Source organism: Salminus brasiliensis, chromosome 7 (assembly GCF_030463535.1).
Source record: "Salminus brasiliensis chromosome 7, fSalBra1.hap2, whole genome shotgun sequence".
In the NCBI taxonomy this organism is placed as follows: domain Eukaryota; kingdom Metazoa; phylum Chordata; class Actinopteri; order Characiformes; family Bryconidae; genus Salminus; species Salminus brasiliensis.
This window is the reverse complement of record NC_132884.1, coordinates 17,440,549-17,457,453: the sequence shown is the minus strand read 5'-3', so window position 1 is coordinate 17,457,453 and position 16,905 is coordinate 17,440,549. Positions and strand designations below refer to the sequence as shown.

General features: G+C 42.3%; 1 protein-coding gene across 1 annotated transcript in view; it reads left to right on the top strand.

Moving 5' to 3' along the window:
- Positions 1-16,905, top strand: part of btbd8 (BTB domain containing 8) — a 42,606-nt gene that overhangs the window by 11,636 nt on the left and 14,065 nt on the right. Inside the window, exons 7-13 of the mRNA XM_072684034.1 lie at positions 1,169-1,249; positions 2,437-2,533; positions 4,971-5,059; positions 8,985-9,087; positions 11,786-11,968; positions 12,058-12,228; positions 13,843-13,972. Of these exons, the coding sequence (XP_072540135.1) occupies positions 1,169-1,249; positions 2,437-2,533; positions 4,971-5,059; positions 8,985-9,087; positions 11,786-11,968; positions 12,058-12,228; positions 13,843-13,972 (854 nt within the window). The remainder of the gene's footprint in view (positions 1-1,168; positions 1,250-2,436; positions 2,534-4,970; positions 5,060-8,984; positions 9,088-11,785; positions 11,969-12,057; positions 12,229-13,842; positions 13,973-16,905) is intronic.

Below are 16,905 nucleotides of genomic sequence, written 5' to 3'. Positions count from 1 at the left end.
CTGGTAAAGCAAAACTGTTCTGTGAGGATTTTGGTTTTATAGCATGTGCATCCTTGTGAAATGCCTTTTAAAATGCTTTGTGAATAACTGAGCATAGCAGTGGTATGTAATGTGCAGTATTAAAGTTGTTTCATGGTACACTATTAAAAAAAGAATATATAATAAAATGATGCCCCCATCACCAGTGAAGGTGGACTAGCACAAGCCTCCTCCGTAGCATGCTCAGTCAATCCGTTCATTTCTCGAACTGCCTCCAAAGCAACGGGCAATCAATGCACTAGCCCGCAGACGCAAGTGACTGCCAGCACGGGCAACAAAGAGATGTGGGGGGGAAGCCGCCATCTACCCACCCTGGAGAGAGCAAGGCCAATTAGGCCCCAATCTTAGGGCCTCTGCTGCCGACAGCCATCAGCACGACCGGGATTCAAACCAGCACCTTAGTCCGCTGGACCAACCAGGGCCCCTGGGGTCGAGGGTTTGAATCCAGAGCCATGCCGCTTAGCCATCATCATCCAGAGTCTGAGAAAGCACATCTTGCCGTGCACTTTCCTGGTGGGTAGATGATGCTTTCTCCCCTCATAACTCCACAAGCAATGTTAGCCGGCACAGATGTCTGTTAGCTGGTGTGCCCGAGCTGGGAATCCATTGGCAGCAGTTCCAAAAAGAGGCGGTGGCTGGCTTCATATTTATCGTATGCATAGGAGACATATGTTAAGTCATTACCCTCCTAGTGTCGGGAGCATTGATTGGGGAGCTACGAACAGGTGAATTAATTGGCAGAACCAAATTGGGCGAAAGGGGGGAACATGAAGTTCTGGTACCAAATGCCTCCAGAGGACCCCGCTTCTTTTCAGCAGGCGCTGTTGTGCGATGGGATATGGATAGTTCTGGATTTAAATAACCGTGCCATGTCATGCTGCAGTCTGGTGGAAAAGCGCCTTAAGCTTCTCAACAGCATTTTTTTTTCTTTCACAGTAAAACACCTAAAGCAGCTTAAAGATAATCCCCATTGAGAGTTTAATGTAGTCTAAGTCGAAGGTTTGGTCTTGGTCTAAAAATCCGGCTTAATATTTTTAGCACATCATGTGTAAAAGGCCATGTTTAGAGATGGAAACGTATTCACTATATATATTTTGTGGTAGTTACATGTATGCTTGTGTGTTTTTAGTCTGGGTCCAGATGAGATGGAGATTCTTCTGCACTTCATGTATGGAGCCATACTGGACCTTCCTCCAGGAACCAATGTGAGGTACCATCAAAAGTCCCATTAACTCTGACTACAGTTACGTCTGCTCCAGCATACTGATTATCTTCCACATATGTCACGAATGATGAGGCTATTAAAGTGAATTGATGCTTTCTGGAGTACTATTGCTCTACGCTGGAAGAGTGATTGACAGAAAAGACAGAGGGGCTTGTGTTCTGCTGTTCTTAAAAAATACAAAAAAGTATATGTCAGTACACCAACAACACCCCCACAGTGTCACTGATATGAAGCACCACTCCACAGCCAGGTACACACTGAGCACCGTGCAAATAAGACAAATTTGTTTGGGCTGTGAAATATGTGTTGACGAGGAACTGAATCAACTGTGAAATGAGGTTTTAGTCCCATTACTGCGGAGCATTGTCTCCTTTCATAACTAACCTGCACAGTTGACTCTTTGTGAGAAGAGACTATCGGCAGCATCTCAAATCACATTATACTCCCTACATAGTGCACTACTTAAATGTTTTATAGAGAATTCCCTAATGGATTGCCGAATTTAAGTGACTTTAGATCAGACAGATCAACATCCTGCTGTTTGCGTTGAGGTCCTGCTAGAAGGTGCACTACATGGCTTGAGACTGGGCCTCACAGAGTAAACTGTGTGCTGCCTTTTGGAAGAGTTCTTTAAGAGATTGAAACTTTAGAAGGGGTTCTAACCATAGCTTGGATGTGCGTTAATGGAGTTTGAACCATTTTTGAACAGTCCTTGGAGACGCAGCTCCTTCCACAGGTGAGAAGGATACAAAGCAAGTTCAGTTCTAGTTGGCAATAGTCACGGCTGTCTGTTACCGTACCAACCCTAGAAAGAGAGCTGTAATTAGATGGAGAGGAATTGCAAAATCTAGGCAATTACATTTTTTTCTGACGGATAACATTCTGTGTCAAAGGCTTCATAAGTGTGCACATATTTTCAATATTCAATACCCCCCCAAAATTGCATTTGTATTGTAAGGGTCTTAAGAAAGCACTTAAAGCTACTTGAGCAGTAGATGTGGAGCATACCCATGTTTGAGAATATTCAGCCTGCTTAGTAAGCGAGTATGGACTATAAGGTGCTTGGCACCTAAAACTCAGTATTATGTCCCTCAGCACTACTTTCAATGGTCTCTCCTGTAGTAATGACATTGATATTGAACTGGTGTCATGTAACGACCTGTGTTCCTCAGTCAGGTTGTGTTAGCTGCAGACATGCTGGGTCTGGAAGGACTGAAAGATGTGGCTGAAATGGTTCTGACCAGAGACTACTGCAGATTTTTTCCAAAGGTAAAAAACAACTTAGTCACTCTTCTTTATTGATGCATTAGAAGTGTCCTATTGTTTTGGCCAATACAAGCTTCTCAATTTCATATACACAGGCAAATACTGTACCTGAATTGAAGTATGCGTCTAAAGAATAAACAAGCAAGCTCAGAGTAAGGACAGCCATGCCTCCTCTTTACCTCAAAATCATGTAAAGGGAAGGAAAAACTACATTAGCCTTGTGCATCCTTTTATCTCTGAGGGTCTGTGAGTGATGGTGCTTGATGGGGGGTTTTTCAACTAATTGGGAGAGAAACTGCTTCAGGACTGCAATCGGTTGGATTAAAACTTGCATGTGTGTTGATGAAAAGGTCAGCAAATGCTCACAGCTGTTGCTTATGAGCTTTCTTTTTGAGTGTCGGACTCATGCCGATCTCCGCCCACAACAGACCAGCAACCATCCAACCATTACAATCCATGCCTTATTTCACGCATGTCAAAAATGGGGCGTGAAAGGCGCCTATCTGTCAGCTGTGAGCTGAACGGAACAGCATGGACACGTTTTTAATAATGATGATCCCAGTGAGATGCATGCACAATAATATGTGATGTTAACAAAATGAATTCTAATGCTCATTTAGACTGAAAGTCAGATCTTCTTTTTCACCTATAGCTCATTGAAACAAGGTGTATATTTTATTTTATTTTGAAGCTTTTTCTCCTTTATTGACCTTTATTGAAGTTTAAGTGTAATGTAAATGTAATTAATTATAGAACTAGCTCTGGCATTAATTATGTAATTAACGCAGATGAGACAAACCATCGACCAAAACAGCTCCTTCTACACAACCTCAGAAGGTGTCCTATGGCACTAAGTCATTAGCTACAGATCCTTTAAGTTCTGTTAAGTTGCAAGGTGGATCGGACTTGTTGTGCCATGACTTACCTGGCAACTTTCTTTGATTGCTCCAATGTCCTGTTCTAACGCTTTATGGCCATGAACATGGCTATTCTCTCGGTTTGCAGCTACAGTGCAATGCACCGTGTTGTGGTCACCGTGCCGCAGTAGTCCACAGTCATCCTTCTGTCGGGTCCAACCAGACAAGATTCCCTTTGTTGGCCTTGCAGCAACCCCCTGTTTCTAGTTCTTAGTTTATCGCTCCTCAGACCGCAAGCCTTGCTTGGAGATTTGGCGCTCGGACCCAGTTGTCTGGACACAGCGATTTGGCGTGTATCAAAATCGCTCAGATCATCACACTTACCATTCCTCCTGCATGCAACACGAGAGCCGACTGTTCATTATTTACTGTCTAATATAGCCTAGACCTTCACATGCGCCACTGTTAGAAGATAATCAACGTTAGTTTCTTCATCTAAGCTATCAATGCCGTCTGGGCCATAATGTTTTGGCCCGTTGGTGTAAATCGGATTTGTAGAAATATGCTATGTGTTAAATGAAACTTTTAAAGCCAGGCTCCTTGACTGTGTTCCAGACTGAAGAAGGAGGTTTTGACTGTTAATAGTCTTGTAGAGCAGTGTATCAATAGTGGTTAACACCAGAACTGTATTGCTCTGCCGTTTATTGCTTTCAAGGGACAGTGTTATGTGATTTTTAATTTATCAGAGAGTGCAGTCTGGGCACTGCTTCAGCTTCTCCTGAATTTGCTGTCTTACTGCCAGAAATTGAGTCCGTCCTCCTGAGGTCACGATGACAGATTTGGTGAAGCGTGTCTGGTGCAGGGTAAATGAAAAAGAGTGAAGTAAACCTAACTGCAAATTCCTGCCATGTCTTCTGCTCGTTAGCTTGTCTCCTGGAGGGCCCTCTGTCTAACTGCAGTGTGTTCTCTCTCTGAATCTTTGACAAGCACTGCAGCATTTTTTTTTTTCCAGGCGTGTCTCTCCCTCCTGCAGATGGATGCTTTTTGACCCAGATAGGAATACAATATGTCTAGAAAGGACAAATTCTTTCCTTTGCAATGATTAATCATGTCATATCTAACACGTTGTCCACGGTATTCAGATTTGTTTCTGTACCCTTTAACGTATTAAAATCTGCTTCCAGAAGAGTTGGTGAATGTGCAAGTTTGTGTTGCTCATAGTAAAGTGTATTAGCATTGTGGAATTGTTGGATGAACAATAAGCAAGCATGGCGCTTATTTGATGTTGCTATGGACTGTATTATTCATGTGATTATGGATGTTTTTAGGAAAGTTAAGTTATAAGAAAATATATTTCTATGCACCTGCCCATTGCACTCTTCCACAACAGCACACTGACTGACTGACTGACTGACTGACTGACTGACTGACTGACTGACTGACTGACTGACTGACTGACTTGGTCAGGTGTAAACTGACACACTTCATAGGTTTCCTGCTGACTGCAACCTGTGGGAGTGGGAACAGTCATGCCTGAGTATGTTTTGAGTTTTAATACCTGTTCTCTTTGCTACTTATTCCAGCCTGTTGAAGGAGTTCAGAGGAGCATACTTGAGTGCCTTGCCATAAGTCATTCCATCGGCCTCCAGAGCCTCTACAGTTCCTGTGTGGGGTAAGTCTGTGTGGAATGACCTCAAGAATGAACTGCTCTCTCTTTCTCTAATAGTTAACAAGTAACCAGTTTAGCATTTCTGAAAGCAAATATGGGAGTATGGACCATGCAGCTATTAAGACTATAAGTGCCTGTTTAAGCCTAGTCCACATAAAGCACATGAAGGGCGTAAAAACAAGGCAGTGTGGACAATGCTTAGGAAAATCTACAAATATTTAGAACTAATAGCAATATTGTTATTTTTATATGTTTAAATATGTGTCTTTCACTTCACGCCAGCCCCCACCTGTGAACGGACACGGTCAACTAAAGCTTAAGCTGATTTTCGTTGCTGTCTTTAGCTTACATACGTTTTAGCATTGACTTTAGTAGTGGTTTAATGAAAATCACCAATCAAATAATATTGAAAATCAATGATAAAAATCTGTAGTTAATCTGTGTTACAAAATATTGGAAATACTGGACAGGACATGCTTCTTAAGTGGCGCAATTAGTTTCCAATCCAATGCCTTGAATTTTAGCTTTTGAACAAGAATGGTAAGTCACTTCTAATTAGCAAGCTGTTCAACACTGAATTAGTCGTGTCAATTGTTCTACCAGTTTTCTGTCCTAACTAAGGTGATCTTGATCTTGTTTTTAAGCATTTTCAGGCTTATCAGTTCTCATGATGTCAGTAATTGCTGATATCCATGATCCTAAGAAATTTGTCTGCACAATAACTAAAAAGGCTTCTTTAGCTTTATTAGTGAAGGCATTGGTTTTATATAGAATAGTGACAACGCAAAGAACCCATTGCCTGGTTAAATGGTGTTGCAGTGGATTTTTGTTTGCATGAGATACCAGCAGATGTTTTTCACTAGGATTGTTTTGGAATATACTGCTGTATCACATACATGTTGAGCACTCCTTATTTTTTAGGTCAAACAGCACACCAAAAGTAGGTCAGTGTGGAGCAGTTGTCCAAACCTTGGTAAATGTTTTGACGCTAATCAAGTTAAATGATGCAAATAAATTCATCCTTAGGTGGTGTCAAAAACCAAACACAGCACTGACCTTGTTAGCCTCTTTTAGATGGAAATTTTTTACATACCACAGTTTGCTGTTTTTGTTTTTTCTTCTTTGGGGGGGGGGTGGTATTTCCTTTCTATAAGAGTAATAGCTACGTATCTTATACCAGTGAATAATGTCGCTTGCAGTCCTGTATAATCGCACCTGCAACATGTGCCTGCAACATTGTGGAGCTGATGTCTTTATTTATTGATCTAGAAGGACTACAGCTGGTTTTGCATGCCAGTTTAGCTAATCCGCATCATGCTGCTGTTAAATTCTGTTGCTCCACACTCCTTACTGCGCAAAAACCAACTCTGAGAAGCATGAGAAAGTAGGTCGAGTTTTTCCCAGCGCCTTCCCAGCGTGCGCGAGTGTGTGTGTGAGATGTTTTCATGCTGCCTCTGCTGTGGGTAGGAGTGTGAGATGAGTCAGGCGTAAAGAGCCGCAGTATTTAAAAATGTGCCTACAGCACAGAGCTGCTCTTGGAAATATCCATGAACTATGATTGGGCGGTAATGTGAAAATATAACCTAGAATCCGCAGTCATTTTCTCAATATTTACACACTAATATAAATATATATATTAAGTTTATTACGTTGGCATGGACTTGAGAATTGTGGAAAAACGAGGAAAGTAGCACTGTGCATCCCATCCAGTATATTTGAATTAGCTTGTTAGGGCTATTACTTGTTCATGGTGGTCTGTAGTAAAGGCATTTTAGAAATGGAACGCATGTGTAGTGTGTTATGACTCAGGGAACATTTAATTGGTAGAGGGAACAATGGATTCAGTTAAATACCAGCCAGCTCCATCATCAAACATCTCAAAATTTGGGTGAAAAAAAAGCATAATAATAAGCTAAAAAGAAATATAATCCTAAACGCACCTCAAAATCCACAATGCACTACACTAAGAGGTGAAACCTGAAGGTTCCCCAGATCCCCACAAACTGTAATCCTTTGGTAGGAAGAATGGAAACGTATATATTTAGGAAGTAGGTATAATGACGGGCTGTACAATCTCATCTCTAGCATTTACAGTGAAGATGGAGGTGATTATTATGGATTCTAAGTGGGTCGTAGATGGGGAGAGGTTGCATAATGGCACCTGGCTCTTTCCAATTAAGATATATGTGGATGACCTGGCGATGTACACGACTACAGTGGGACAGTGGTGGCTCAGCGGTTAGAGCCCCGGGATATCGATAACAGGGTTATGGGTTCGATTCCCGGGCTCGGCAAGCTGCCACTGTTGGGCACTTGAGCAAGGCCCTTTACCCTTCTCTGGAGTTGGCTGCCCACCGCTCTGGGTGTGTGTGTGTGTGTACTCACTGCCCCTAACACGTGTGTGTGTGAGTGTGTGTTCACTACCAGATGGGTTAAATGCGGAGGACACATTTCGCTGTACACTGTACAGTGACAAATATGTGCACCTTTACCTTTACCTTACTTCCATATACCCGGCAGCTACCGGAGAAATTAAATGATAACCTTTGACTGGGAAGGATGAAGAATAAACCCCAGTATGTCTAGAAGTGACTCAGTGCCAGAAAGGTTTATGATGGAGAGAGAATAACGATACCTTCTGGTATAGTAAAGCACTAAAGAGCAGTGATAAAAAGCAGGTTGTGGGATCGAGGACTGAAATGGTAGAGACTGTTAATAGCATTAAGGAGTCTTTTCTGTTAGGTATATTAAAGTTGTGATGTTTGCTGCCACGTAAGGTGGCCACTGACTGTTTATAAGGTTCCAATTACTGAGGTGCAGAGGCTAGAAAGGATTATGAATAATGCAATAAGGAAGTGGCTGCATTTTCTTAGCACTATGGTATGGTTTGGGAGGTGGGGGTGCTGTAACTATTGCTGACCAGCTTAATTGAGGAGTAAAAAGAGATGACTAATGGCTACTGAGTTTCCTGAAGAGCCTGAAGAAATGCGCTGCACACCTGCATGCGGGCAAGGAAACTCGAGCAGTGCCCAAGATGGTTATAGACAGAGGTATAGTATGCTCGATACTACGGGTATATACTTGCCAAGAGCTAGGTGTTTCTGTTGGGAGCTACTTATGATGTCCTTCCAACATTGAAACACATTTTATCAGCATGTTTACAATATGCCAATTGCTATTGGTAGTAAAGCTCATAGGTTGGTGCTCAGGTGGGAGTATAATGGAAAACGAGTATATTGGTAAGCTGGCAGACGTAGGCACTAAACTACAGGTCTCACATTTGGTTGCGTAAACTACACTGAGGCTTCATGTAGTGTTATACACGGACAGCAAACGGATAGGTTATTTTGTTGAGCTAACAGTTCCAGATTGAAGTTGATGGAGCTTACGAAAGGTAGAAGGCTGAAGTGACAGAGTGTGGGTGGCAGGCATAAATTAGACCAGTAGAGATGGGTGTCGGAGGGGGGGCTTTGTAGTTTAGTCGGCCACATCTTTGCTTGTTGAATTTGGATTCAGAGGACAGTCTTGAAGCAACTGTCAGAAATAGCTGAAATATCTGGTCAGTGGTTGTGGATAAGAAGGGCTGAGGTTGAGTTGGGAAGTTTGCATGTACAAGTTTCACCTGGTGGGAGATTTAGGCTGTTTTTTGAATATGCTATCTATATAGTATTGTTAAGGTTGTGCATAAAATCCTCATGGAACTGGTGGCACCAGGGAGGCCAGTGAGGTGTTCCTGCAGTTAGGTAAACTATTTGGTTAAGTGATGGTTGATTAGAACATAGGTGCAGGGAATAGGCTGGGTCCTATGTGTAACCCCAATTATTAGGTGCAGATGTGTTGTCATCTTATCCTATTCTGTTATTTCATCTAGTTTTATTATTTATGTGTCAGCAACAACAAACCGTATGATGCATGTATTTGTTCTCAGATGGGTTGCTGAACATTTTGTGAAGTGCTGGTCAGAAAGGAGCTTCGCCATTCTTCCTCAGGAGCTACAGAGAGACTGCCTCAACACCGTCACCAAAAACATGGTGTGTTACTCACTTGCACACATGTACGCACAATGCCAGAGTGCCTCAGCCCCCTTGTCCATTTTTTTCCACCCACAGGGCAGGAAGTCATTAATAGCCCAAGCTGTGTCCTGCTACTGCTGGATTGGAGACCGAACGATGAGCATGGAGTAATTAGGGGCTCTAATTGAGTTTATGTACATCCCTGCAGCTGGAAACGGACAGCTCGTGACCTCTGGCTACTGGCCCCCTCTTACACAAACAATCACACACAATCACACACACACGCACACACGCACACACGCACACACACTTTCTGCACTGCTGGCCAACTAGCCCTGTGTGATGGAGAGGTTGGAGGGCCAGCCAGCTATGATGTAAACACTGGTGGAGGAGATTGAATTACTCCAGGAAATCTTCAGTCACAACGTGACATGACTGAATGTGGAAACACTGCATGTCTTCCATTACGCACAGCGTTGATATTTGTGTGTTTGTGTGTGTGTGTGTGTGTGTGTGTGTGTGCTTACACTGATCAGCCAAAACATTAACACTACCTGACTTGTATTGAGTAGGTATTCAAGGCATGGATGCCATGGATTCCTGTAAGTTTTCAGATGAGGACACTAGATCTCATCAATGAGCCTCAGAGGTGTCCATGACCCTGTCATTGGTTCACCAGTTGCTCTTTCTTAGACCACTTTTGGTAGGTAGTGCTGACCACTGCATACCAGGAAAAACCCCACAAGATCTGCCTGATGTTTAGGAGAGGTTCTGACCCAGTCATCTAACCATCACAATTTGAGTCGTGTCAGTGTATCAGATTCTTATGCTTGACCAAGAACTTGCTGCCCAATATATCCACCCCTTGACAGATGTCACTGTAGATGAAGATGAATCAGTGTTCCTTATTTCACCCGTCCGGTGGTACTTATGTTATGGCTGATCGGTGGATGTTGATATGAAAATGAGGCGATTATGTGTGGATTCTGGGTGTGTATCTAAATACCAAATCATGTCTGAACAGATAACCTATACAGTTGTACTGTTGTGGTCAGACACTTACAGACCATTATCATGGACATGAATATCGTGGTATGCATGTCGAAGTGGGCTTTTTATTACTGTTCTTTTTCTGGGGTTCAATTTACAACGTATCTCATAGAGAACAGGAATATGGTGCACATGTCTTAATTTGGGGGGCACGATTAAGCAAAGTCAGCACATTTTGATAGGATTGAGGTCAGGATTTCGGCAAGCCTGCTTTATTCTTTCCGCAACTACATGTAACGGGTCATAGTCTTGTTTGAACACCCAGTTGGATCCAAGATCTGGTAGTTCTCCTTTTCTTTTTCTTTTTTTCAATTAACCAGTTCCACTGGCCGCAAAACAGCCCCAGAACATGATGCTACCACTGTCATGCTTAACAGGTAGTACCGTGTTCTTGGAGTTTAATATCTCCCCATTAATCTTCTAAACATACTCTGGTCTTTGTGGCAAAACCTTTCAATCTTTGTCTCATCTGATCATCAACTTTTCCGCCAGAAGGTTTTTCTCTTTGTCCGTGTGGTCAGCTGCACACTTTAGTCAAACTTAAAGGTGTTATTTTTGGAGCATGGATGCCAAACCTTCAATCCATGGCAATGTAAAACTCGCTAGGCCATGAACTAAAACTAGGCACCTGCTTTAAGTTCATGGTAGTCCTGTTCATTGGTGGTTCCTGAGATGTTATTGACCATCTGAACCAACTTCGTTGCAAAGAAGAGTGACCGCTTGGGTCGTCTTCTAGACGTTGAGAATGTGGCTTCATCTTTCAATATCTTGTACTTGCATACACTAGTTTGAACTGATGATCTTGGAAAATGTTTAGAAATGGCTCCAAATGACATTTTCATTTGTGACTCTACAGTCATACTGCACAGATCTCTTTGGACTTTCCTATTGAACTGTGTATAGGTCAGTCCAATGAGTGTTTCCAAAAAAAAAACCTTTTTATATGAGGGCAGAAAAGCTACCAGCTGTAGTCAATCATGATCACCTACAGCAAGTTAAGAGGCCCTGACTATGGCCAGTTTTTTGACTAGGGATTTCTTTGTTGTTGTTGTTCCGATACACATACTGATACATAAACTTTGCATATAGCCCAATACCTGAATCCGACCAGATACCTTTGTTAAATAAACCATATACCTGACCATCTGGGAAAGACTTAGGACATCAGGATTGACGGAATCATTACTTTACTAACTTAAAACAAACTATAACAAATGAACACAGATAAATAAACCTAGTTTCTGTTAATTTGACCTCGGCACAGTGTTGTCTGGGATCAGGACTTTTATTCTGAAATTCAAAGTCTGTGAGACTAAAGAGGAGCTAGCAGGTTATGAAGCCTAGAATACCTAGAAGCCTAGAATTGGTTTCCGTGAATGGATCGATTCTTTGGATCAGACTAATTATCCCATACCCAATCCAGCTAATTTTGTCAGTTCTGGGACCGGTATCAGTGCATGCCTAATTTTAAAAATAAAAACAGGTCCACCAAACTCATGTCACTCATTCTGCCCCAGATAAAGGACAGTTCAAAGAAATCCCTGAAAGTCCAATATTGTCAAGAATCTCATGTCCATGATGATGTGTATGCAAACGTCTGACAACAACTATGTGTATGTATATGTAAATGTGTGTATGAGGCTAAACACAGAATGCTCTCTTGCAGACGGTGCAGAGCGTGGTGTTGGTGCTGTGTGACAGTGAGCAGCTTATTGGCAGTCTGCCAGAAGTCAAATGGGCAAAGCAGGTTCTGAGTCTAGCCAGTGAGCTTCAGGAGCAGTGTTTAAACACCGTTGTTATGCACCTGCCTAGAGTCATACACACCTCTGCCTTTCACAGCCTCCGCAGGGTAACACACACACACACACACGCGAAATGTAGAATACGGAATATGTGTTTTAGATGTGATTCTAACAGTGCTGTGATTGGCCGTCTCAGAGAGAGGAGTTCACACGTGACCCTGCGCTGCTGAAGAAGGTGTGTGTGGCCGTACGGGAGGGCGTTACCGTGGAGAACTGCTGTGATCTCTTCACCGCTGTGGACCAGCTGAGTGACCAGTCAGACACCGACGTACTGATGGCAGAGACGGCCAATCAGGAGCAGGTGGAGGTAAAGCATTAAACGACAAATGAGAGGAGAGGATGAAAACAGTATTCCACTAAACTACAACAAAAGCTAATCTCATCAGAATCCCTCCTAAGCCTTTTCCGTGCTGTTCTTGGCCACTTGGCTGCTGTGTTGTGCTTCCAGGACTGTCTCTGATTGCCAGAAGGACTGAATGTTGTTGCTGACAGATCAAAACCTTGCACTTTTTTCACTTGTGCGTTTATTTTATTGTTTTATATTGTTTGAAAATGCTGCTCTTTTACTTTTGAACATAGACGGATCGGGCAGTAGAAAGCTATTAAAATACCATGTGACCTTAACATACACAGAACACTCTTATGACCTTACCATTCTTGAGATGCAAGGTTTAGTTGGAATAGTATGCTGATGAGTTCTGTCATGCAAATGATTAGGATTAAATATGAAGCCTTAACAGTTGAGGATTCTCACAAGGGATAGTCCCGTAACTCTCTGTGTGTGTGTGTGTGTGTGTGTGTGTGTGTGTGTGTGTGTGTGTGTGTGTGTGTGTGTGTGTGTGTGTGTGTGTGTGTGTGTGTGTAAGATTGTGTTGTTGGCACGTGCCAGAATAGTGAACGCTTCATGTGATCCCAGGAGTTAAGCTGTGCTGTAATGTCCCTGGTTCAGGCCGGATTACAGTAACACTACAAAGTACGAAGTGACACTACAAATAGAAAAGGCCACGGTAAACAAGCCTGACCACACCACCTTCATTCTACTGCATCTCTCTCGTTCGCTCTTGCTCTCTCTCTCTCACCTGTCTGTCTCTCTCTCAGCTGTCTGTCTGGGCTATCTGTTTCTAAGCTGTCTCTCGCTCTCTCTGTTAGCTGTCTGTTGAGCTATCTCTCTCAGCTATCTAACGCTCTCTCTGCTATCTCTCTCTGTTAGCTGTCTGTTGAGCGATCTGTCTCTGTCTCTCTCAGCGCTGTCTCTTTCTCTGTTAGCTGTCTGTGCTATCTCTCGAACCGCTGCTCGGCTATCTCTGTTTATTTTGCAGTTTTTTTGCATATATATATATATATATATATATATATTATATTCACTCCTTTCCTCCATTTCTTTTACCCCTTCCTTTTTATCACTATTTTCGTAGAGCTCTATTTCTTTACCTTCACTCTCACTGTCTTTCTGATATTCTATCTGTGTATTTCTCTCTCGCACACTCTCGCTCGCACACTCTCGCTCGCTTGCTCTTTCCCCTCTTAAATCACATCTCTGGGGAACTGGCAGGCTGGATTAGAGTGAAGAGGCGCTGGGTGTGGCCGACAGCAATCTGGCTCAGAGTCCGTTTTACCCAGAGAGATTGAGAGGAAAAACATGAATCACACAGAGGGAGAGGGAAAGAATAGCAGGCAGTGGGCTTTTAAAATCAACCTTCAGTCTCTTTGGTAGGACCACCAGTTGATGACATCATCACTGCAGCTCGGGGGGGGTTTCTGGGAGGGGAGCAGGGCTAGGTTGCCACGGAGACCGGCTCTCAAGCAGCTGCACATTCACTTTTTTTTTTTTTTTTTTTTTTTCGTGCTGTTGTTTCCCCCTCCCTCCCTTCCTTCTCTCTCTCTCTCTCTCTCTCTCTCCCCCTCGCTGGCTGTGGCTCAGCCGTTCAGGCGTGAGGTGTGTTTGCTGCACGCTCGCCTGTGGACCTTTCTGCTTCAGTCCTTTTTTGCAGTGCGGCACACGCGAGGATGGGACACGCTGCCACCGAGACACAGAGAACAGATCCTAGCAGGTAAGAAAAGGAAAAGCATGCGCGCACACACACGTACACACACACACCCGCTGTGTATCAGCACTGTGGTAGGAAAGCCATGCATCCATGAAGTGGTAACTTGATAGGAGAAGCAGAAAAATACATTTATTACATATGTAGTAATGCCTTTCCTGTTCATTGGGTCTCACCATGTTCACACCATGCAAGGACAGCTAGTGTTTCCCCATGCTTTAGAGAGAGAAAATAAATAAATAAATATATTTAAATGTAATATATATTAAAATAGATGGATAGACTGATGGATGGATGGATAGATCTAGAACACACACACACACACACACACACACACACACACACACACACACACACACTTAAATCCCTGCCTGCGCTAAGGAAGAAAGTGTGTGTGTGTGTGTGTGTGTGTGTGTGTGTGTGTGTGTGTGTGTGTGTGTGTGTGTGTGTTTAACCTGTATGGTGCAGCATTAGAAGCAGTATCAGTTCTGCGGAACGTGTGTAGCACTGCTGGATGTATAGCATGGCTTTCTGACTGCTATTGCTGGTCTGTCTGTCTGCTAAGCTATGGCTTCAGTGTATATGGATGTGGTTGTGTGTGTGTGTGTGTGTGTGAATCACTAGTCTCATTCTAGTCCCTCTTTGTAGGCGCCAGATGAAGAGAAACATTAAGGCGAAGCACTGGGCTCAGTGGCTTTGCCGTATGTTTCTTTTTTTTTTTTTTTTTTGCAGAGGTGGTTGAAGGATTCTCACACTGGTGCTGATTATTATTAGACACCGCAAGGGAATGAATAATGCTGTTTATATTAGGATTTTCCCCAGTGATTTGCGTTTGGACGCACACAGTGCATGAATTATGCATTTGTCACAGTGTTTTGGTGCATTCTGACAGGTTTGATTTCTGAGCTTCCACCCCCCCGTGCGCTGTACCACATTATCGCTACCATATCATACATATATGTTGGTGCGAGGTAAAACATGCGATGGCAAATGTATGCAGACGCACATGCACACGTACATACACACGCCTACTTCATTCCGTCAAATAGAGGAGATGGGTGGGGGGGGGTGGCAATGTGAGGGTATAGCCGTTTTGAAACCTCAGCTCAGTCTCCTTTTTACAGGGACCGAGACTGTGTACGGCTGAATTTTCACCTCCACTTTGATCTTAATGAGGACAGGACAGGATTGGCTTTGAAGGATGCGCAGTGCAATCACAATTACAGTCACGCTGCTGGGCTCTAGTTCAACTGTTGCTCAGGAATGTGAATGTATCTGTTAGCTTGACCAAGTAAGGTGTTTTTTGCATGCGTGTCTGCATGTGTGTGAATCTAGACAGCGTTATATACACCACAGTTGATCTAGAGTTGTACCCAACTCTGATTTGGCCGTTCAGTGCGAAGATTCGCCGATTCGTTCATATGTTGTTGGGTTTTTTTTCCCCATATGGAAATATATTTTTGAGCCTTTAAAAATCTGTGAAATGATATTATAGTTTTGTCTCTAATATGTTGACAGACTGCAGACTATTTTAATTACTGACATATAAAGTCGAGCTGCCGTATGGATTTGTGAAATATTGAGACAGACAGCAGCATGTGTTTGTCTTAAATAAGCTCTAATAGCCCATTTTATTTATTTATTTATTTTCAGTTGAAATATTAAAATCACTACTTGAACAGGACCAGCTTACTTAAGAAAGACTTTAGAAAAAAAGAGAAATGGTAGGCCTCCCAGAAATCTGCGGCTTCGCCTATTTTTGAAATAATAATTTCTCGTACTCTACAGGCTTGAGACCAGTGTGTGTGGTTTTTTTTTTTTATAAATATAAATAAATCTTAGATGTAAACAAAGAAATAATCAAAATAAACACTTAGATTCTGGAATATTTAAGATGGAAAAGGCTATTTTTCCTGCACAACAAACAGCTAATAGGTCTAAAACTAAAGACTGGCCTAGTCTATAAAAAAAAAAATCACAAGACCGATGATTGGTCATACTTCCCTGTGTTATGACAGACCCAGCAACAGATATTTTAAATTAGCCTGTAAATAAAACTCACTGCCTACATTAATTCTGCCCAGATCATTGGAGAATGACTGCCTATAGCAACTTGCAACCTGTTTCAAGTGGTTTGTCAATGTTGTGTTCAATGTTGTTGAAAGGTGAGCGAATTCTAGCGGTCAGAGCTTGCATTTGTTAGGATTCTTCTTCAAAAATACCTCCATACTTAAGACCTTTGCTGAAACCTCGTTCTTGTTAGCCGTACTTGCCACCCTGTCCGCCTCAGTTTCTCAGCTTCAGCTTACCTCAACACTGAACCACCAGCGCATGCTGTTATAGCATAGCTGTCTTTTAGCAAGCGCTCCAGAATGCAGCGTCGCTAGAGTGGAAACATATATTTGATTAAAAAAAAAAAACAAAAAAAAACACCTTCTTAACTGCTCTCCTTGAATCTCAGTCGATTAACGGGTCTCAGAATGTTGATTTAACTCATTGACTTTTGGGGGGCAGTACTAAGTTTGTCCTATGTGGCTGGATTCCAAGGACCGGATTAATGACTTTCTCATTTGAGACCTAGACTACAATTTTAATAGTTATACTCTATTGGAGCTGCAGGTCGGTCCAAGAGTTTAATCCTTGTGCACAGTTGGAACAAGTGATCTGCAATTATTTTGATTTTGACAAATTAGTGTTTCACTTGCTCTATACATCCACAGTCATACATGCAACTAGCAGTAAAATGCTAGTAAGTTTTTCAGTAGTTATAGTATAGTATTTTTAATTCTAAAATAGTAAAAATAGTATTTTTAATTCTTAATATCTGCTTTTTAATTGTACAAACTGGTATTTTTTTTCATTCTTAATTTTAATTTAATAAAAAATATTTCTAAGAAATTGTAACTTGAGTGCGACTGTAAAGACATTTGTAATATTTG